We start from the raw sequence: 20,727 nt of genomic DNA, 5'->3' as shown, positions 1-20,727 counted from the left end.
ATTAAGTCTTGAAAAGTTAGATTGTTGGAAAAAAATTGGCAATTTAGACTACATTTTCTAATCTCAGTATGATGAAATACAGTTCTAGGGTTTTGAGTTTGTGGTTTGGTTTTTTTTTTCCTCATTATATTGCATAAATTGAGCACATCTGGTTAGTCTGTGTTTTTTACATGTATGGGTTCTAAATATTCCGAATTACTATTCACAATATATCTGCCAGGTCTTAAACTGAAGTGATAAGTGAGGAGCCAGACAATTGGGGTAAGAGAAAGACTACTGCTGTGATTCAGGTGGTTTTTAGCTGTACTATTTTCTTCTGTTCTCTTTTTTGCTGAACTAGAATATCATCACTGTGTATCTATGGGAAGAAATGGTGCTCTAGAGGGTTTTCATCTTTTTGTTGTTGGTGGTGGTGTTTTTTTCCCCAATTACAACAAATTACTCTGGATGTTCTTATGAATATTTTTCCCACACACAGAGGGATGAAGTCCCATGATGTGGATATTGGCCATAAGATAAATGGTAGGCCTTCTCTGAGCCACTTGCGTGCAGAAAAAGGTGATTCTGAAGGGCTGGAATTTTTTTTTTTTTTTGATGGTCCTGTGTATAACAGCTGCTTCCCAAACCAAGATGAGTATAAAATGAGACATTTGCCCATAGAGTTGATTGTTATTTTCTCCAAAAAACACTTTGGAAAGCAGGTAGGCATGGAGAACATCCCATTACAAGGTGGAGGTTGAAGCTTTTGATACTGTGTTCCAGATATATGTTACAGTTTATGAAGGGTTTTTTTTTTAAAAAAAAAAAAAAAAAGGCAAGAAGCTGAACATATGCAGCTTTTAAAAAGAGAAGAGCAGCTCCTACTATCAGCAATTTATTGGTAAGTATCTTAGGCAATCAAAATAACTTGTTCTGTGTTAGGTATTTCCCTCTCGTATAGAAAACCTAACAAATATTTGTTTTATTTCCAGAAACTAAAGAACAGAAAACTGTCTTAAAATTATTTTAATTTGATCTCTTTATAAGAACACAGCAATAAATACAGAGAACAAGCTATTTATAAAGGAGAGAAATAAAAGGTGAGTCAGGGAAAACAGCAAACAAACTTTAGCAGGGCTGTACTCTGTCTCATTTATCCTGGGTATGTCTTAGGTTTCTGCTTTTAAAAGTTCCACTGGGCTATTTCTTTTGTGTGTGTGTTTAGTTTTGGTTGGTTTTTGTTGGGTTTTTTTTAGCTACCTGATGCAGAAAGGGTAGAGAGAAGTAGCAATAACAGCAGTGCCCATGAGCAGGATTGAAGGAGCAGTTATGACCCTTTGTTTTAGGAAAAACAGAATAAGATGGGAGGGCTGATACGCATGTGACGGTTCATACAGGAGGACTCTAAGGGAGAAGAGGGGTGGGAAGTTGGAAGAAACGTGTGGGTCAGATGTGGGAGGACATTGGAAAGGAAGAAGAATTTGGAAAGAGTGAGGCCAGGGGAGCTTTCAGAGTGGAGGTAGTTGAGGAGCAGAGGGTGTAGGAGTCAGGAGTGGTCCAAGTTAGGAAATAGCTTCAATTAGGCATGCTGCAATGTATACGCTGACTGAAAAGCAAATGACAAGCCAGCAATGTAATCTGGTGGCAGGTGGACGTTCCTAGCAGAGGGTCCCACCAGAAGGCTGTTAGCATTTTGCCACACACAATGACTTTATAAGATTAATTCAGTCTAGTCCTAATTCTGCCTTTTGTTTGCTATAAAAAAAGGGTTTTATTCAGTTCTGAAAAGCATGGATGCCAGTGTATCTCTGCATAGAAGCAGTGTTTTTTCATTGTCTCCTACTATAATCCATTTTTGAGTGTGTGTATTAATGGACCATGGTTCCTACTTGGGTTGTCCTGTATTGTCAATGTTCAAACAAGTTATAAGGAGAGCAAAAACCCTTTTAAGATGTATTTGTACTGCAATCATCTGAGACAAGAATTTTTGTTTTATTTTTACAAGTGCAGGTATATCATCAAAAGTTCAGCACTTGCCTTTCTTCAGATGTTCATGTGAAGGGTTAAAAAAAACCCTTACGTTTGGGCTGTGTCACAGCATGAATGGATTTCTCTCTGTGTGTAGAGTGTTTGAATTATGATAATTCCAAATAAAAACATGCTACAGCCCTGTGCAAATTGGGACTTTGATGTAGCTGAGGGATTTTATTTGGAAATAAGTTGCTAATATTTTAATCAGTCCACTCCGGTCTTCTACCTTGACATAGATGAATGTGTGCATGGTAAGCATACACTGAAAGCTGTTAGAAGAGGGGCATTCAAGTAAGTGCACATTAGTGAAAATAGGATAATATGAAAATGTGTGAGTAATGATGCTAGCAGTAAACTAACCTAAAATCTCCATCCAGTATACAGTTAATAGATTAACACTAAAATACTGTAACTGAGTCCTAATGGAACATGCTGAGCAGTTAAGTATTAATCATATAGTTTGTGTAACAGCTTCAAAATTGGAGTATTTATCTTCTTTTAGACACACTGGGTTGTTTACAGACAGGAGAATTTTAATTGTGTATCTGATCCTGTGCATATATGATAAAGGTTATAAATGGTAGCGGCCACTCTTGTCTCTAGTTACTATGCTTAGCCTTAAAAATTCAATTTCAAATGCTGTGGTTATTTTTTCGTAGGTGTCTTTGGTTCAAACTATGGTTAAGTCTCTCTTTATTCTACATATGTTACTTAAAATCTTAAACTATATCATTGGGAGTACATGCTGTAGCCATCTAAGACTTCCAGGGCTTGTAGATAGCAAGACCTTTTAAGTAACAATATGTTGTTTGGCATCATCCTCTCCTTTCTTAACTGGTGGCTGCTAGTGTGATTTGTCTGTGCATTATTTATGTATCACATATTTTTGCTGCGACAACAGAAGGTAAATGGTATGATAACTGAATAAAAGCTGAAGCATCAATGTTTTAGCATCTGGTTAGATCAAATTGGTAACTCGTTCAAAGCTCCGGGAAAAAAGGATTTAGATCTGTTCTCTAAGTAAAGCAGCTTTGGTGGTTTCTGAAACCTCCCAGATTTTTGTTGTTGGTCAGCATATGGAAATTACTATCCCTACAGCTTTTGTAACAGAAAAGAGTAAGTGAATGCTTTTTATTTGCTTCCGTGCAAGGTCCAGCAACTTTGTTTAAACAGCCAGAGAGGTAGTTTGACCACAGTCAATGGACTTTGCACTAGAGCAGTTGAAGAGAAACCTCGCGTGTTCTGTGAGAATCCAAGTGTCGCAATTCTGGAACCAGCTGGTTTAAGGAAAAAAAAAAAAAAGGTAATAATAAGTGCGTGGCTGTGGATTGTTACTTTCTTTTTGATGTGAACTCTGCAAGTTCTGTTTGAATCTTAGTGGGGCAGCAAAGCTCTCTGCAGGATCCTTCCAGGGCCATTTTCCCATCCTAAACTGTGGGCCTGGCAAAACATGGCATAATTGAGTTTGGTGGCCTCAGCACGTTGTACAGTAATATAAGAGGTGAATTATAGATTTCTGCTTGTAGCATACATAAACAATAAGCTTGATCCTCTGCTCTAGAATACGAGCTTTGCATTCAGTGTAAATATAATTGGTATGTAGCTGTTTTCTGAAGAAGTCAAAACAAATGGTCAAAATCAGGAATTCAGTTATGCTTGGCAAATCCGTTTAAAGTTCTCGCTTTTTCCCCGCTTTATCTATGAGCTCCTTCTGTCCCATCAAGCTGGTGCCACTAGTGGCTGCTTACTTTGGGAGCAGGGACATGAAACTAACTTGGCCATGGTAGATCAGTGTAACTATCTACCTCACCATACTTCAGCTGGAAATCGCTGCTCATTCAGCTGGACCTCCACAGGCTTTCCACAGTTGCATAAACTGGTGAGAGCTGCTCTTCTAATCCTTTGTGAGCTTACCTAAAGCCACTCTCAGTAGTAATATAAGTTAGCGTATTTGGTTTTGTGTTGCAATATACAGGAGTTCACATTCAGTCAATTACTGCAGCTCACCTGAGAAATGGTAACGCCCAGCTGGGCAGATGGTTAACTTTCAATTATTTGTGTCTGATTGTACATGCTCATTCTGGCTGAACAGGTTTCTGGTGTGTAGATGACAGTGATTCTTTATCCAAATAGTGTTGCTAGGACCGTGCCATGCTGTGCACATTTAGGCATGCTGTAATCAATCTCTGGTTATAATATATAATCATTCTTGAATGTCTCGGAAAACTTCTGCAAGAGGAAAATTTGAAAAATCCATTTAAGACAAAATTCCTTAGTATTTACTAAGACTGAGAAGCAGAGGCTTGTTCCCTGTGGTTTTGGTGACATTGCTAATAGTCTATGCCCCCTATATACTTCCTTACAGTAAGCCGTCTCAAGTAATTCTGGCTCCGACTCGCTCCCTTTCCAGCCCCTGTGCGTGGAGTCTTACTCGGAGTGCAGCATGTTCCACCGGAGGTCAGTGTGCACCAGCGCAGGCTCAGCGTGTTGCCTCCCTGCCCTTCATTTGCCATTGCCCTGCTTGACTTGGTCCCGCAGTCACATTGGTATTCCAGCCCAGGAATGGAAGGATTGCACTCCTGAACAATGCACCCTTTGTCGATTCAAACAGTCAGTCATCCAGAAGCTTCTGTCCTGGGAACTTGTTTATTGTTCCAATCTCTTCAGAAATGCAAGGGTGGAATCCTTACAGATTTCACTTCAGTATAAAATACTGGAGTTTGCACTTCGGGAGTAAACCGTACTCTTGCCCAAGCAAGAGTGCACCTGCAAGTAGCCTCTCCCCGGTGGGGCAGATGTGGTTGGTATGGGTTGAATGTTGCAGGATGGCATCACTGTATCCCACAGAACCTACTACTATATAATCTTTTTTTTAATTCGTATGTAGATGGGAAATTGGGACTAAGCAGAATGAATTTGTGAATAACCTGCTCTGCATTGTAAGGGAAAGTGTCAGTCCTTTCCAACTCACGGAATTCAGCCCCAAGCAAACCTCTTGTGCTCTTTAGTACAAATAGCAGGACACGTTACTTATTACTAAGGCAGATTCACCACGGGAGTTCTTTCAGCTTCCTTCATATCTGTCTAGCATATCAAATAGTCTTTTGCAGTCCAATATTGTATGAATAGCTGTTCATTTTCTTAAATTTGAGATTAACAGAGGTGGAAGAGTGAGTTTTCTGATTTTTATAGGACCGTTTCAGTATTAAAAACCAGCATACTGGACTTTGTATCTTCGTACAATGCAACAGAGGAGATTTGATAATGTTACGATAGTTGTGACTTAAAAAACAGTAATTTCTGTAACTGAAGATGGTTTTTTTCCCTTACGTGAGTGTTTTTCTGCAACAGTGAACCATACTAAAAAATGTACTTTATCTCATCATTTGTGAATGGATTGGAGCAACATTTTAAGGGTTACTGTTTAAAATGTTCTCCTTTAATCAACTTCAGCACTGCAATGAATACAGGCATTGTTGATATTTAAGTGGGGAAAAAAACAAAAGAGTAACTGTTCTAAATAACTGGAATATTTTTCTGAATTTTTATGGTAATTATTAATTGCTATGCTTTTTCAGAAACAGCCATAAATATTGGGTTCAATAGATCCTTGTAATTATGGCATTAAATTTTATGTATATATAAATTTATGCTGTGTTGACATACGCTTAATCTTTAAAGCTTATATTGTTGTGGGAAGACATTTGAAATCTAAAGAAAAAAGTTTGGTGTAAGAGAGGGAGCCTGTAGTCTGATGTGTTTATGAGATGCAAGATTAACATTTGAAATGCGGAGTTCTATGTTAATCCTTCAGAAAAGTGGTATCTAAATTCTTTTGAAAATAAGAAATTGGATAGTATTCTTCTGCAGGAATACCTCTTTATTTTATAGTCAATTTTCAGTGACAAATAGTTTTTTTTTTCCAGTCTTTGGCACATAAAATGTGAATAATAATTGGAAAATTGAACATTTCTTGGTGTTAGAACATTTTGTTTTCCAGGTTTGGGGTCCTTTCAGTTTTTCTAAAAATTTTGAAATTGAAACGGCCTTTTTCCTTTGTTTCTTTCAAGAATACATAACATTTCCCAATCACTTAACCAAGCATTGATCTTCCATAGATAACACAGCAGCATCCCATATTTTCTATTAATGTGCCTCCATCTTTTAGGCAACACAGCCTCCAACTTTTGTCTTTTCAATAATGATATTGAAAGACTTAATCACATCGTCATTTTACTTTGTAAGGTCTTGTATTCAATTATATCTCCTTCATTTGTGCCCAGAATACCTGGAAATTACAGGTGTTCTCACATGGAAATACTGGTTGGCTGTCCAGCTTCCAAGTTCATTATGGAAAAAGCTAGACAGCACTTTACATAAAGGTATGCATCAGTTTTTCACTGTGATGGTACAAGTTTCCATTCTGCCTTCTTTCTCCCCATAATCAGAGAAGACCTGAATGTGGGTCTTTATTCTTTGTCATCGTCTTTATCCTCAAGCAAACACTTAATTGACATGAGTAAGTTAATCAATTCCTGAGCAGCAGACATGCCTGAAATTGTGGCTGTTGAATTTAAATACTCAGTTTCTGCTGTATGCTTCTAATTAAACCCTACAGTTCTTACATGGGACTCAGAAATTCTTGAAAAGTTAAGTTTGTAAATTCTTCAAAATGTAGGCCACTCTCTCAATCCTATTGTAGTTGGTAGGAGTATTTCTAGATGACCCAGACATAAATATGTGCCTTGCTATAAAAGTTCTTTATAACAGTTTCAAAGAATCTGACACAACTGTACAAATTAGGACTTGGTTGCATAATTTGTTAAAAAAACAATTTAGTCACCATAACTAGATCACAAAATTGTTGTTCTGTGCAACTTCACATTATTAGATAGAGAGCAAACAGTAAAGCTTTCTGTATCATCAGACTTCATTCACTGGTGCTGCTTACAATCTCCCTTACAGACCAACACCCTACAGACCAGGTTTTGATATGTGCACCTACAGTAGCATCTGTCTCTGTATGTAGTCCTCTATTTTTCAGTGGAACTGCTTTTAGAGCAAGGTTACTTTCCACGTTGTCCTGGTTTTGGCTGGGATAGAGTTAATTTTCTTCCTAGTAGCTGGTACAGTGCTGTGTTTTGGATTTAGTGTGAGAACAATGTTGATAACACACTGATGTTTTAGTTGTTGCAAAGTAGTGTTTAGAGTAAGTCAAGGATTTTTCAGTTTCCCATGCTCTGCCAGCAAGCAGGCGTACAAGAAGCTGGGAGGGAGCGCAGCCAGGACGGCTGACCCGACCTAGCCAAAGGGATATCCCATACCATAGAGCGTCATGCTCAGTATGTAAACTGGGGGGAGCTGGCCAGGAGGGGCAGATCACTGCTCGGGCATCGGTCAGCGGGTGGAGAGCAACTGCATTGTGCATCACTTGTCTTTTCTTGGGTCTAATTTCTCTCTTCTTGGTATATTCCTTTTCCTTACAGATATTATTACTATATTTTTATTATTGTTGTTATCTTTTAGTTTAGCTATTAAACTGTTCTTATCTCAACCCACGAGTTTTACCTTTTTTCCCCCGATTCTCTCCCCCATTCCGCTGGGAGGGGCGGGGGGAGTGAGCGAGCGGCTGCGTGGTGCTTAGTTGCTGGATGCCACTAAGTTGATCCTAAGTGATTTGATGAATGAATTATGTTAATTATGTCTTTGTAACTGGCAAATTTGTTCTCTTGTGCATCCTGTGTTCAACTTTATGGAGGTTAATATGGGGAAAACACTGTGGAAGGTGAAGCCATATACTGCGTGTTGCACTTTCATTCTGAGATCTTTCCACCACGGTCTAAGGAATTACACCAGCTAAAAATGACCATATTGGCTGCACGAGATTGTATTCCTGAAAATGACTATATACAAGTATAAATTAATTAATTAGGTATATATTAATAATTACATAAAAGTATGTCTGTGCTTTAGGAAAGCATTTTATAATAATGTTACTGTAAGAAATACGAAAAGATGTATAGCATTTTTCAACATCCTTTTGGTAGCAGATACTGTTTGACAACAGCTGGCTGACCAGCCAGTAGCTGCCATCTGCCTATGGAGAAACTGGTGTGTTATGGGTGTGGTCGCTGTGGAGAAACACAAAAGCAAAGGCAGAAATCCAGGGTAGACTGCTGATCACCTAGTAATAAAATACAAGAATAAAATTCTTATAACCTTCTAGATTAGCAGCTCACAGTGTATTAGCTGTGGTTCACTCTGTTCCTTAAAAGCAGTATTTTGATAAATCATTCTGTGGTGTAAGGAGTAATGTTCTTCTTAACTGATTGGTACACCTCCTATTTGAAAATGTTTGTAGTTCTAAATTCTCTCAAGATTATGGTGAACCATTGCAGAATGATTGACTGCATCACTTTGTTTCAACAACTATGCAAAAATAAATTATTTTTAAAGATTAAAATGAACTCAGGCATTTACTGATTTGCAGTTAATATATTTTGGCAATGCATCAAAAAAGTCTAGGATCAAACTACTACAAAAGTAGGGAATAGTAAAATAATGTATCATGGAAAACCCCATTGACCCATGCATTATGTTTTTTTTCCATTAGCTTCTTAATGGCAACTGTCAAAGCAGACACCTGTGAGTCAGAACTGGCAGGGGGGTGGTTGGTTTTATTTTTAATCTTCCCACAAGAAAGAAATCTGTTTGTCACTTGCTGTTGTTGAAAATCAATATGAACTTTCACTTTCAAAGGCTAGCATTTTGCTACAGTTTCAATAGATTCCTTTTTCTCTGGGCTTAAGCACAGAGACTTAAAACTTATCTGAAAAACTTAACAAGAACTTCCACTCTTAGAACTCTGTTATTAAACACTTTATTGCTCTGGCAGTGAAATATGAAGAAATGTTTGTTTGCCATAAGTTTGTGGTTTCTAGTTCCCTGTACCAGTTTTTCACAGCTTAAAGTGAAGTCCATTGTTTGTTCATTTGTATACAATGAAGAAATTTACAGTGCCCTACCTTTAAGTGTGACAAATAAGGATGAAAGGCAGCTAACCTGAGCTTCAGTGGATAGCAGACGTCCTGTGCTTTACACCTGCTTGCATGGAATTTCTTGCAGATCAGGCTAAAGTTTCACAGGGGATTTTATTTTGTAAAACTACCATCAACAGCTCAATAATCTGAGAACTCAGAATGAATTTTTGTATCACTTCTAATATCTATATTTGGTCTTTAATGTGCGTTATATACTTTTGAGTTTGCGTATCACGGAGATCAGTTTGGCTTTGTGTCTGCTCCTATTGCAGTCAGTCAAAAAATATGATTGAATTTTTTGTTGTTCTAATACACTTTCCTTGAGTAGGAATCGCCAAAATACTCCATACTTAGTAGAAAACTATGTTTGATCTCTCGGCAGTTTCCTGTGGACAGTAGAAAAAACTTCTATTACCCTGAAAGTGAATTTATTATTTCATTCTAATAAAAAAATGCCTTCTGCTATAATAAACAGCTCATGTAAGACATCAGAGGAAAATCTCAACCACGTGTGGCTGTTCAAGCCATACGTCGTGGTAACAAGCAAGCACACTGCTTAATTGTTCATCCCTTAGTCACGTACGAGGCCTGTTCTCGGCTTAACTGAAAGAAGCAGAGCTGACCAGTTTGATTTTTATTTGTAAAGTGCGCAGTAGATACGGGGAAGATTTTGCCTCCTGTGCTCCAACACCGGGGTTATACCTCCTATCGCTGGGGCTGCGGGGCGGCGGTTGCAGCGCTGTGGGAAGCACCGCGGGGTTTGCCGCTCCGGCGTTTTCGGGTGCAGGCAGCGCTGTTGGCCAGGTGACGGCACCAGAGCCGCGACGCTGCTGCGTTTCTCCGCTGCGCGCAGAAGGCGGTCGCTGTTCGTGGATCCTGCTGGCGTTCGCGTTCACAGAAAGGGAATGGTGTTAAACCTTCCCCGGCCGCGGGCCAGGCTGGGCCCGGTTGGCGGGCGGGCCCGGACGCCGCTCCGGGGCGGGGTGCCTAGACGGGCTTTCGCCGCTCTTTGGTGCCCCCGCGGGCCCTTAGGAGGAGGGCGGCGGGGCTGGATTTCACCTCAGCGGCCCCCGAGCCGCCGCCGGCTGCTGTGAGGCGCTCCCGCCTCGCCGGCACGCGGGCAAGCCGTTCAACCGCCGCCGCCGCGCGCGCCCCGCCCGCGGGCCCGCGCCCGGCCAATGGAGGCGGGCGCGGGCGCGACGGCCCCGCCCCTCGGCGGGCTACCTCTCCCCGCGGGCGGGGGGCGGCGCGGCAGTGCGCGGAGCCGTCGCCGGTCATGGCCACGGTGCGGGAGAAGGCGGCGGCTTTGAGCCTCGGCGCTGTCTGCAGCCCCGCCGCCAGGCCGCCGGGTACGGGGCGGGGAGGGGAGCGGAGCGCAGCGGAGCGGAGCGGGACGGCGGCTGAGCGGGGCCGGGCGGGAGCGGGCAGCGGGCGCCGTGCCCTTAGCCCGGGCTCGGCGGGGACGGCTGGGGAGGGGAGGGGAGGGCAGGCGAGGCGGGTGTGTCCCGCTGCGGGCTCCGGGGGTCGGAGCCGTCCCGCTCCGCGCCCGGCCGCTGCCCGCCGGCGCCTTTCCCGGCTCCGCAGAGGTTCAAAAGTTGGCCGCTCTCCGCCGCCGGTGGAGGGAGGCGTTTCCGCCCGGGAGGCCCCGGCCGGGCTTCGCGCCTGCCCCGCACCGAGCTCGGCCGCCGCCGTGGGGCAGCTCCGCGGAGGTGCGGCGGCACCCCGGCCCGGGCGAGGGGGGCGGCGGCGGCGGGAACGCGGTGCCTGTCGAGTGCCCGTGGAGCTGCGGGCGGCGGTGGGCGACAGGGAGACTCGGGCAGCTGTTTCTGTCCTGAAAGCAAGTTAAAGAGCAGGTGGCTCGTTAATGCAACCGAAGGGACTAAAGCCTGCTCGCTGAGAACAATTTCTCCTTTTTTCCCACCTCGAGCACCGTAACTTTGTAAAACCTTGTAACCTTAATGCCACACTTAATACCACTACCCCCCAAGAAAGATTTTGGGGGCTATGTGTGGAAGGAAGAGGTGATAAAGCAGTAGTTAATAGTAGAATTATTGCAGGTAGTATGTGTTGGTACTTATTTTAGCAACAGAAACCAGCGTTGGTGTTGGGTTTGGGGTTTTTTTTCTTTCCAAACAGGCTAGCCAGCTATCAAAATGTAGGGCTGGAAGGAAATTCTGTGTTTTGTTTTGTTTGTTCTGCCTACCTGAAAGGTGTCATCAGGTTAAAGTATCAGCAAGTGCGTGCCTTGTCAGTCTTGTACTTTTAAAGCTTTGGAAACTGGAGATTCTGGAAGGTTTCTACCTAGTCTGGTTCAATGCCTTGTAGTAAAAAGCTTTTTCTTTTTCCCTGATACAAATCTTTTCAGAAAGCAGGTGTCTATTTGATAATGGCTCTGAAGATAACCATTGCTGTCCTTAATAACAGTGTTGGTGCATTCAAATGCTATCGTGTTGCCTGCTTTTTTTTCTTTTTCTTTAGCCTTTGTTGTCCCCCTAACTTCTCCCCTGCCCCTGCTCTCCCTGCCAACTTGCTAATTTCTGAGCTCTCTGGCAGATGGAGATCAGCTGGAAATTCTGGTGCCCAAAATTGGAATACAGTTCTCTAATGCTACTTCAGACTGAACAGAAAAAATACCTCCTGCATCTTTGTGGAAAATGTTCATGGTAATATGTTCCAGAATGAGTTGCATGTTGGTTTTTTTTTTTTTTTTTTCAAACACTGCATCACACTGTTAATTCATTTGGTTTGAGGTCTGTCATAACCCCAGATGGCTTTCTGTAGGATTGCTGCCAACTCCTCATTCCGCATTTTGTCCTTCAGCTTTTGATTTCTCTCCTCTTCTTCTGCTTTCTCTCGTAATAAATTATTCATCTGATTTACTGAGAAACACGTATTCTAATTCTAGCCTCTCTGGTGGCTGCAACTCTTCCCAGTTAGGTGCCACCTGCAAACTTTATAAGTATATTCTGTATTTTTAAGTCCTTGTGGAGGCTGAGTCTAGCCTCTGGTCAAACTGTTAGTTGCTAGCATGCTATTCTTAATCAGATTGGTAAATGAGTAATAGTTCAGTGGTTTTATTGGGGGAGGAAAGACTGGTTGGCTCAAGGAAGTGGCATTGAGTACACAGCTTAAATCTCAGCTGGAGCTGTGGTGGTAGAAGGCTGTTCTGTGGGATTAGTGTTGAGTGAGTGGTGTCTCAAGAGAATTCTTGATCTTGTTAGTGATATGCTAAGCACTGATACTAGGTAGCTTGTGTGTTTGCACAGTCCTGTAGGAAAAAAGGTTCTGATGTGTCTCTTCATTCCTGCTTCCCTCTTCGCTGCCCAGCTGTATAGTTTTGTCAGTGTTAGTAGAGGAACTGGAGAGTTACAAGTGCATAGAGCTAGTTCTTGGTTGTGGGAACACGTGTGCTTAGGAGTAGGTTCTGCAAGTGTAACCATTAGGTGATGGAGGAGCATGCAAAAGGATAGTGTCAAAGTGACAGGCTGAAAAAGTAGAAACTCCTGGTTGCAAAGCTTCAGGCTAATGTAGTGAGAGCAACGACCCCAGCGAGATACACTGGTACAATGCAGACAGACTTGCTAAGAAAGTAACAAAATGTTAATGCATAAGCAACCTAAGCCAAACCGGAAGTCTCAAAGATTTTTAAATGCTCGCAAGAGTCATGAAAGCTAGTAGCCAGAAAGGGGGCAGTTCTTTTCTAATTGCAGCATGAATTCAATCTTTATGCTTTCTCTGTTCTTAGGCTTTAGCTTGGCGCAGAAACCATTTGGAGCAACGTACGTCTGGAGCAGCATTATCAATGCACTTCAAACTCAAGTGGAAGTGAAAAAGCGTCGCCAAAACCTGAAGTGCTATCATGACTGTTTTATTGGTTCAGATGCAGTGGACGTTGTCTTTGCCCATCTTCTACAGAACAAGTATTTTGGGGATGTTGATATTTCCCGTGCTAAAATAGTGCGTGTATGTCAAGCGCTGATGGATTACAAAGTATTTGAGGCTGTTTCAACTAGGGTCTTTGGAAAAGACAAACGGTCTGTATTTGAAGACAGTAGCAGTAGCCTCTACAGATTCACAAATGTCTCAAACCAAATGGAACTTGATAAAGATTACCAGCAGTGTACACCACGAAGGTTAGTATGCGGAATGTGAAGATAAGAGATTTTTTTTACAGTAGGAAAATGTTATGTATTCTGGGGGAGAGACGGGAAAGCTTTTGCACAGTTACAGGACCTGGGGGAGGGGGAAGTAGATACTATACAGATGTTTGTGGGTGGAAGATGGGTAGGAAACAGCAATTTGAAGTGAGTAAATCATTCAGCCTGCGTAGTTACTTGTTTTCTGTGTCTGTTACCACATCGCCTTGGGGGAGGGGGGTGGGAGGGTAGAAATTAAGTGCATTACAGATACTGATCTATTGGGCTCTAAACCAATATAACCAACTGGAATTCAGGTGCATCAAATAGGCTAATGCAATGGAGTAATCTTTAGTCACTGCACACCTAGCTCTGGTATAAGCCAGTAATCCATCCAGGTTTTAAGTAAAAAACAGGTAAAAAATTGTTTTCTTCTTTCATCATCTTAGCTTCACTACACTTCAAATTTAGCTTTTTGAAACGTGTTCAGCTGTTTCTTCATGCATGTATGACTTGTTCCTAGGCTAAGTAGCAGGCTGTTATGCTATTGCATGCCATCGCAGAACCAGAGGGAAGTGCGATGGTGAGGTTTTGTTTCCCTATCTCTTTAGGAGTGGGCAAAGAAAACTGTGGTACTAACTAAACCACCACAAAACAGAACACACTGCTATGTAGATGACACTTCGCCAAATAACTTCCCTTAAACGGTTTTTGTCAAGTGTTCATCTCTGAACATATTCTGACATATTCCTACAAGAAGCTACATTCATGTAGTTTTTGCAATATTTTTAGCAATACGCACTTTTTGACAACTGCAAATAGTATTGACCTAAAAAAAAAAAAAATACCTTGTGTGATAGATGTGTTCATAAGAGTAGCAGGTGTGAACCTCAGTCCGTCAACCCAACTGATCAGAAAATGCTGGAAGCAGAGATAAAAAATGGATAGTTCCTTGGTCCTGCATCTGCTTCCTCTTCCCCTCCCTCCCCCCCGACTAGCTCTTGTTCTGTGCTAAAGCAAGCTGTCCCAAGTCTTTACCTGAAAAGAGGAGAATTCGTGAGAAATTAAAAACTCTGTAATCAAATGTGGTATTTAAAAATATATTAATCACAAGGGCTGTTAAAGGAAGACTTAGAATATATTGGACAAACAGTCAGGAAACAAGATTATTCGTGTTCTATTAGCATAGAATGAAAGTGTTTTTCTTCTGGGCAGGGCACAGGTCCATTGGTTTACATTTCTTCGTTTAGTGAAAGGAACAGATCTATTGATACATACAACTTGTCCACTGTCTTTGCTATGTACATAGCAAAGACAGTGGACATCAAAAGGATTTTGCAGTGCCCTAAAACAAAGAAGCTATAGAAATTGAAATTAAACAAACATGCTTGGAGGAATAGTAATTTTGTGGCTGCAGTTGTTATGCTATCTACTCGATAGCATATGAAAGCAGTTATGAGAAGAACCAACTAACGCACAGAAGTGGGTGACAGGTTTCTGAAGCCTTCAATTCGTAGATGGCATGAACAAGCTGCATAACTTTAGGAATAGTGTTGCTACAGAGCAACCAGCTTCTAGATTTTTCAAGAACAGCTCTTAATTTTTGTCCTCGCTTTGCCATCAGGAATAATGTCTTAAAACTCTGGAGGCTTTGAAGGGGCAATTTTGTTTGGGATTTTTTAAAGTAATTTCCCCTCCTTAATCACTTCCTCTTCTTGGATTTTCTCTGTGGTAACGGAGGTAGCTTGCTGATGCCAATTGTGACAAGTTCAAAGAGAGGAACTATGCACTTGCGTGCAACTGTTGCACACATAATTCTTTAAGGTATCATACATTGTCCCGTGCAACTTGGACAGAGAAAGTATGGGGCATGGGAGAGGGGGAGAAGATTATATAAATATTTATATAGAGAAAACATTTTTTCAATCTCGGGCAGTTATCCTTATCTATATGTTACATGATATGTTTGGTTATCCATATATATGGATATAAATATATATAAAAATTGTTTTTTAATCTCAGACATGAGAAGAGCATGTTGTTTCACTCTACTGTCAAACCAGAAAGCTTGGAGGATCTCTGGGAAAACCTGAGTTTAAAGCCTGCAAATACCCCTCAAGTAAACATCTCTGATAGTTTGTCCCGTCGAGGTAAGCCAAATAATGTCTCAGTCATTTGTTTGTGGGAGAAGGAGGATAATAACCGTAGCACTGGAAAGGCTTATGCCTGTCAGATTGGAGAGGGAGTCAAACTGACTCTCATAGTATTTTGTTTTCAATACCGTGTCATAACAAATGCAAATTATATTTGTTGCGGGCTTGCTTTTTACCTTTTTATTTCATCAGACAGAACCCATTATCTCTAGTTGAAATAAATCAGTGTTGAATTTTGTGGAGAAAAATACACAATTGTATAGAGCTTGATTTGAGTTAGGAATGTTCTTCATAATATTCAACCTGCACTACTTCTGTGCTTGACTTAATCATGGCCAATAGTCTACTGTTAGCTAAAACTCTTCCCTAGCTTTTTAACTGTCTATCGGCACCGTCCGGCACACCTTCAGTATTGTGTGAAACTGTTCTTGACAATTCATATCTCCTCTGATCTCAGACTAAACCATGATCTAATGCATTTTTTCCTTTGGTTAAAAGTGCTTACACACCCTAGAAACTCTCAAAACTCAAGCCAGGTCACAATTGTGGAAGCTGTGATAAGGATGGTGTCACCGTTACCCTTTTTTTTAAAATCCCTTATCTAGAACAAAGATTGCTTGCAAATTAGAGCGCAAAGAATGTAAGGCACTTCAGACTTATCCAAAAGCAGTTCTTCAACACTTGTAGTTAACTCAACAAATGGCTAATTCTTGTCTTCTGTGGTGATAAAAGGCACTTAAAGCTGATAAGGCCCACACTTTCTGCTACTGTAAATCTTTATTTTGGTAAAATTAATCTGTTAGGTTAGGACTGATGGGAGGAAGGGGAGTTGTCTTTTTTTCATAATCTCTCTTTTTTCACATGCTGAGTCTCCATGTGCTTTGTGTATTCCACCCTTCACAGTTATTAATGAAGTATGGCAAGAGCAAACAATTGCTCGTCTGCTGCAGCTTGTAGACCTTCCGCTCCTTGAGTCTTTACTTGGGCATCAACAGATCAGACCTCAGCTTCCACAACCAGGGAAGGGAACTGGATATGTCATCACAAGTAACTACCTAGACAGAGAGATTCTTAAGGCTTTCAGTGACTCACAGTAAGTATTCATCACTCACCTCTGCAACTTTGAAAAACTTCCTGCTTTCATAGGAATGTAAAGCACAATTGATCTTTGGGTAAAAATGTAGTAGTCTCTAGTACCGCAGAGAGGATGTGAGTAGGTACTTTTCTCCCTGGTAGACTTTACTGGAAAAATTGGTAAATAACAATTGCTAAGCTCTAAACCAGAAGTAGCTGAGACAATTTCTGCTGAACACTGGAAGAGTTTTTGAATGCAATGATAGTATTTGATAGTATTCAGAGGGGAAATTGTTTGCTGCACTGAGGGAAGAATAGAGCATTTTGCTATCATCTTGAAATTTTTTCCTTAAAAAAATTACTTGTGAGGGAATAGTTGAGTCTCTCCTATTATATTAAAAAAGCCAAGAACGCTGAGCCTGAAACTGCATATAAATACAGTTAAAAACATAGTCTGAAGAACTTTTACCAATCTGAATCAGATCAAGGTTCATGTTTCTGTTTATCTAGCAATAATTATGTCCTTGTCTAAGAGTAGAGGACATCACTAACTTCAGGTTTAACTGCTTGTGACTGTTTACCTGTGTGGATTATTAACTCTTCATCTTGATTAAATACATAACAAAGAGGTATATGGCTATGATCTACCTGAGTGTGTCAAGGAAAAGTTTCTTTTTGTGTGTGTGTCGATTTCTAATGTATTCAAGTACCTACACATGCAGGTTTTGCTCTGACTGAGAAACCAGTCTACCTACTTTCTGTGAAAAACAATGCAACCAACTCTGAAAGGCATCAGTAAGTAATGCTACAAAGTTAAACCACTCTGTCTTCTAGAACAGACGAATGGCTCTCAGCAGCAATAGATTGCTTGGAATACCTTCCAGATCAGATGGGTGGTAGATATTAGCAGGAACTTGCCTGATCAACCAGATAAAGCAGACACATGGAAACTACTGCTGTTTGAAAATATTGGTAGATACTACGGCCAAAAAAAGGAGCCACTTTTAAACCATGCATCTGAAATTCATTCAGGAATTGCAGAACTATTAGGTAAGTAAAATAAAGCTGTGTTCCTAAGCTTATGTGAGCTATGTGCTGACAAACTGAGTATTTACTACAGCAGCCAAGCTTAAAGGTTGACTTCTGCAAGTTTTTTTTTTAATTTCTAGTCATGAAGACTGTACTTTGAAATTTTGGTCCTGACTATATGCAGTTCTGTAGTTTTTGTTCAGGTCTATGTAGAATGGCTGTGAAACTGGAGTGCTATAATTTGATAGTAGTTGGTATCCAGGGAAACTGAATATCCATAGGAAATTAAATAGAAATATGGCCTAATATTAAATATTTAGGCCATAAGATCTAAACTTAAAGCTGTGTGGTTGCTTTGTACCCCATTCACAACTCTCCCTTCTTTTCCACAGAAACGTGTGTTTCTTAAAATTTATGTTTAGACAGCATTTTAGAAAGCTTTTGATGTTTTAGTCCTCAATTAACATCTTCTCATTCCTGTTCTTATTTTTCATCCTTCTCTGCTTTGATTATTCTTCTTATTCCATGTTGGTGGGAATATTTTGCATTTATATCCAATTCCTCCTCCCTACGTGATAAAAGGAGGAAACTAGTACAACCTACTTCATTTAAATAATTCACACATCCAAAATGGGTATTCTGCATGGTAAGGCCAATTAAAACTTAGTGAAGCTCTACAAAATGGTTTGCAATTAATTCGTCAAGCTAGCCCATTTATCTAGGACATATCCCTCATTTCTTGGCAGATCTTTATTTCCACAACAAGAGGTCATTCATTTTCTTAACAGAACCCTTTTCCTTTTTCAGTATTTTGCATTCCATTCAAGATGGCTGAACTGTAATTGAACTTAATTGAAAGTGAGCTTTCTTAAATATCAGGCTAAAAGCCTGGGTGTTGGCTCTTCTCAGATTGTATGCAAACAGCTCTCATGAGGCTGTGAGAAATTTTTGTGAGAATTAATTGCTTTGCTTGACCAGTTCTGTTTAGAGAGATGAACGTCTGTTCAGTGGCTAATTTAGGTGTTTTATTGTAACATTTATTTAAATAAATATGACAATAGATACCTTTATCTCTCCCCAGTGAATGGGAAGATGGAGCAATCTTTAGAAGCTGTTCAACTCTATTTGAAACTTCTAGACAGCCAGGTCAGGGAGGAGTTCAGAAGACTGCTGTACTTCATGGCTGTTGCAGCACATAATTCTGAGCTCAAACTACAGAAGGAGGTAAATGTGTATACTTAACTGTTACATGTTGCTTTACACTTACTGAAATCTAGATGTCCCAGATACTGGTCAGAAAACACATTTGTAGCTTAAAATATGTGACTACAGAAAAAGCAATTACTCTAGAAGAACAAAGGTGATGCCCTTCTTAAAGGGCAAGACTAATTCTCCTCTTCTGGTCATTATTTCACATTATTCTTTAGAGTGACAACAGGATGGTTGTGAAAAGAACATTCTCTAAAGCTATTATCAACAATAAAACCTTATCCAGAGGGAAAACTGACCTCCTGATCTTGTTCCTTGTGGATCACCAAAAAGATGTGTTAAAGGTAAGAGCTAGAAAATGACCAGGTTTTTGTTATCTTGTATGCTTATGCAGAATTGTCTTTTTCTAAGCTGCTGTTTCACTGTCTTCTCTTTCTGTTCAAGATCCCAGGGACACTGCATAAAATGGTCAGCAATAAACTGATGGCTTTGCAGAAAGGCCAAGATCCTAGTAAGATAACAGGTAACAGTTTAAACTGAAGATTTTATGCTTGTCATGCACCCAAATCAGAAACAGAAGGGACTGAGATGATGCAAAAAGACTTGCTGTAACAATGACTAATTTGACTCTAAAGGAGGATGGGTCTGTAGATTCTCGAGGGTGGTTGAGTGTGGTGTTAACTGTCTGAATGTCTCCTGTTTCCTTTTAGGCTATACCTTTTGCCAAAAACTTGATGAAAGAGAGTATCGCTCCAATACAGAGAAGACCACAAAAGATGAGCTATTATCTCTATTGAAAGCTATTGATGAAGATTCAAAGCTCTCTGACAAAGAGAGAAAGAGACTGCTAGGTCAGTTTCATAGTAGTAATCCAAGTATTTTTATGCAGTATTTTGGAGACAGAGTTACTAATATGTGTGTGTGACTTTAAATATAAATTATACTTTCTATACTCCAGCATTGAAAACACTAATATATTTGTAAATCTTTTGTATTCAAGTATCTAATAAAATTATTTTGTGGAAATGGATGGAATATATACAATTATTACCCAAGCCAACGGTACCCAGGTTTAGCCTATACGTAGTTTAGCTTTGCTCGTTCTTAATTGCTGTAGGGCCAAAATAATCCTTCCTTGTCCTCACCTAAAGCCAAGTCTATTGACTCTCTCTATTCAAGGATCAAAATTACTGAGATGGGAAACGCCTCTCCGCGAAGGAGATATCTCTGCCTTCTTTTGCCCCAGCACTGAATTTTATGCTGAACGGCTTTTTCTAATTGGCCTTGCATTATGTGACTGTCATGTAGCATTTATCATTGACTTGCTGTGTAATGGACAGGGCTGAATAACATCTTCTGCTTGATATTCCACAGCTTTTCTTCAAGCTTGCCAGCTAACTATGTTGTGTATGTGTATGACAAATTACTGTGCTGTTTTAAGCTAAAATGGCACCATGTTGAGCAATTGCCAGGGATGATGACTGACACTTTCCCAGCTGAATCCTACTCTGTACCTTGAACTCCCATTGACTCTCCTGGGATGCTAAAGATATTCTGGATTTTTAAGTCAGTCTGGCTTTGGTTGCCACAGAATGTACTCTTTATGGCTAGTTATCTTCATCCTTGCAGTGTTTGGCTCTGTGTGTGAGTCTTATTGATGTCACCAGCTTTAATTAGAAAAGAGCTGGAACAAATGAAAGGCCTTTGGCTTCTCTTATGGCTGTGTATTTTATCTGCATCTAGTCTACAGTGGAAATCCCAAGCTGTACAACACGGGCAATTGCAAGCAGGAAAATACATAGCATGATTAGAGATCTAATTTTGACTCTTGTGGAGTTATCTTTGGGTTGATGCCAGCAAAACTTCATTACAGTTACTGTTGCAAGAAATAACAAATTTTGTTCCATATGCAGTGTCGATAGAGCTCTGTTCTCTTTTATTTGGGGAAAAAAAGCTAGTTTAATTGGGATCAAAGGTAATTTTTTAATCATGAAAACAAAGTAGTAATAACTGTTACATGCACTTGTGGAGAGCTGTTTTTAAAAACACAATCCTATCTGAGATACTACTGCGTAA

General features: G+C 40.5%; 1 protein-coding gene across 1 annotated transcript; it reads left to right on the top strand.

The window, feature by feature from the left end:
• The first annotated feature begins 10,292 nt into the window (after positions 1–10,292).
• On the top strand, positions 10,293–19,677 carry DEPDC7 (DEP domain containing 7). Its single transcript, XM_030039804.2, is given in 10 exon segments — positions 10,293–10,399; positions 12,796–13,183; positions 15,209–15,336; positions 16,243–16,432; positions 17,248–17,305; positions 17,307–17,463; positions 18,524–18,666; positions 18,870–18,995; positions 19,096–19,174; positions 19,362–19,677. Coding segments are annotated over 10 exon segments (1,557 nt in total). The 5' UTR covers positions 10,293–10,326; the 3' UTR covers positions 19,577–19,677.
• Positions 19,678–20,727: the final 1,050 nt, after the last annotated feature.

Source organism: Aquila chrysaetos, chromosome 16, assembly GCF_900496995.4.
Source record: "Aquila chrysaetos chrysaetos chromosome 16, bAquChr1.4, whole genome shotgun sequence".
In the NCBI taxonomy this organism is placed as follows: Eukaryota; Metazoa; Chordata; class Aves; order Accipitriformes; family Accipitridae; genus Aquila; species Aquila chrysaetos.
The sequence above is the reverse complement of the archived record's forward strand: the minus strand, read 5'-3'. Positions and strand labels throughout refer to the sequence as shown.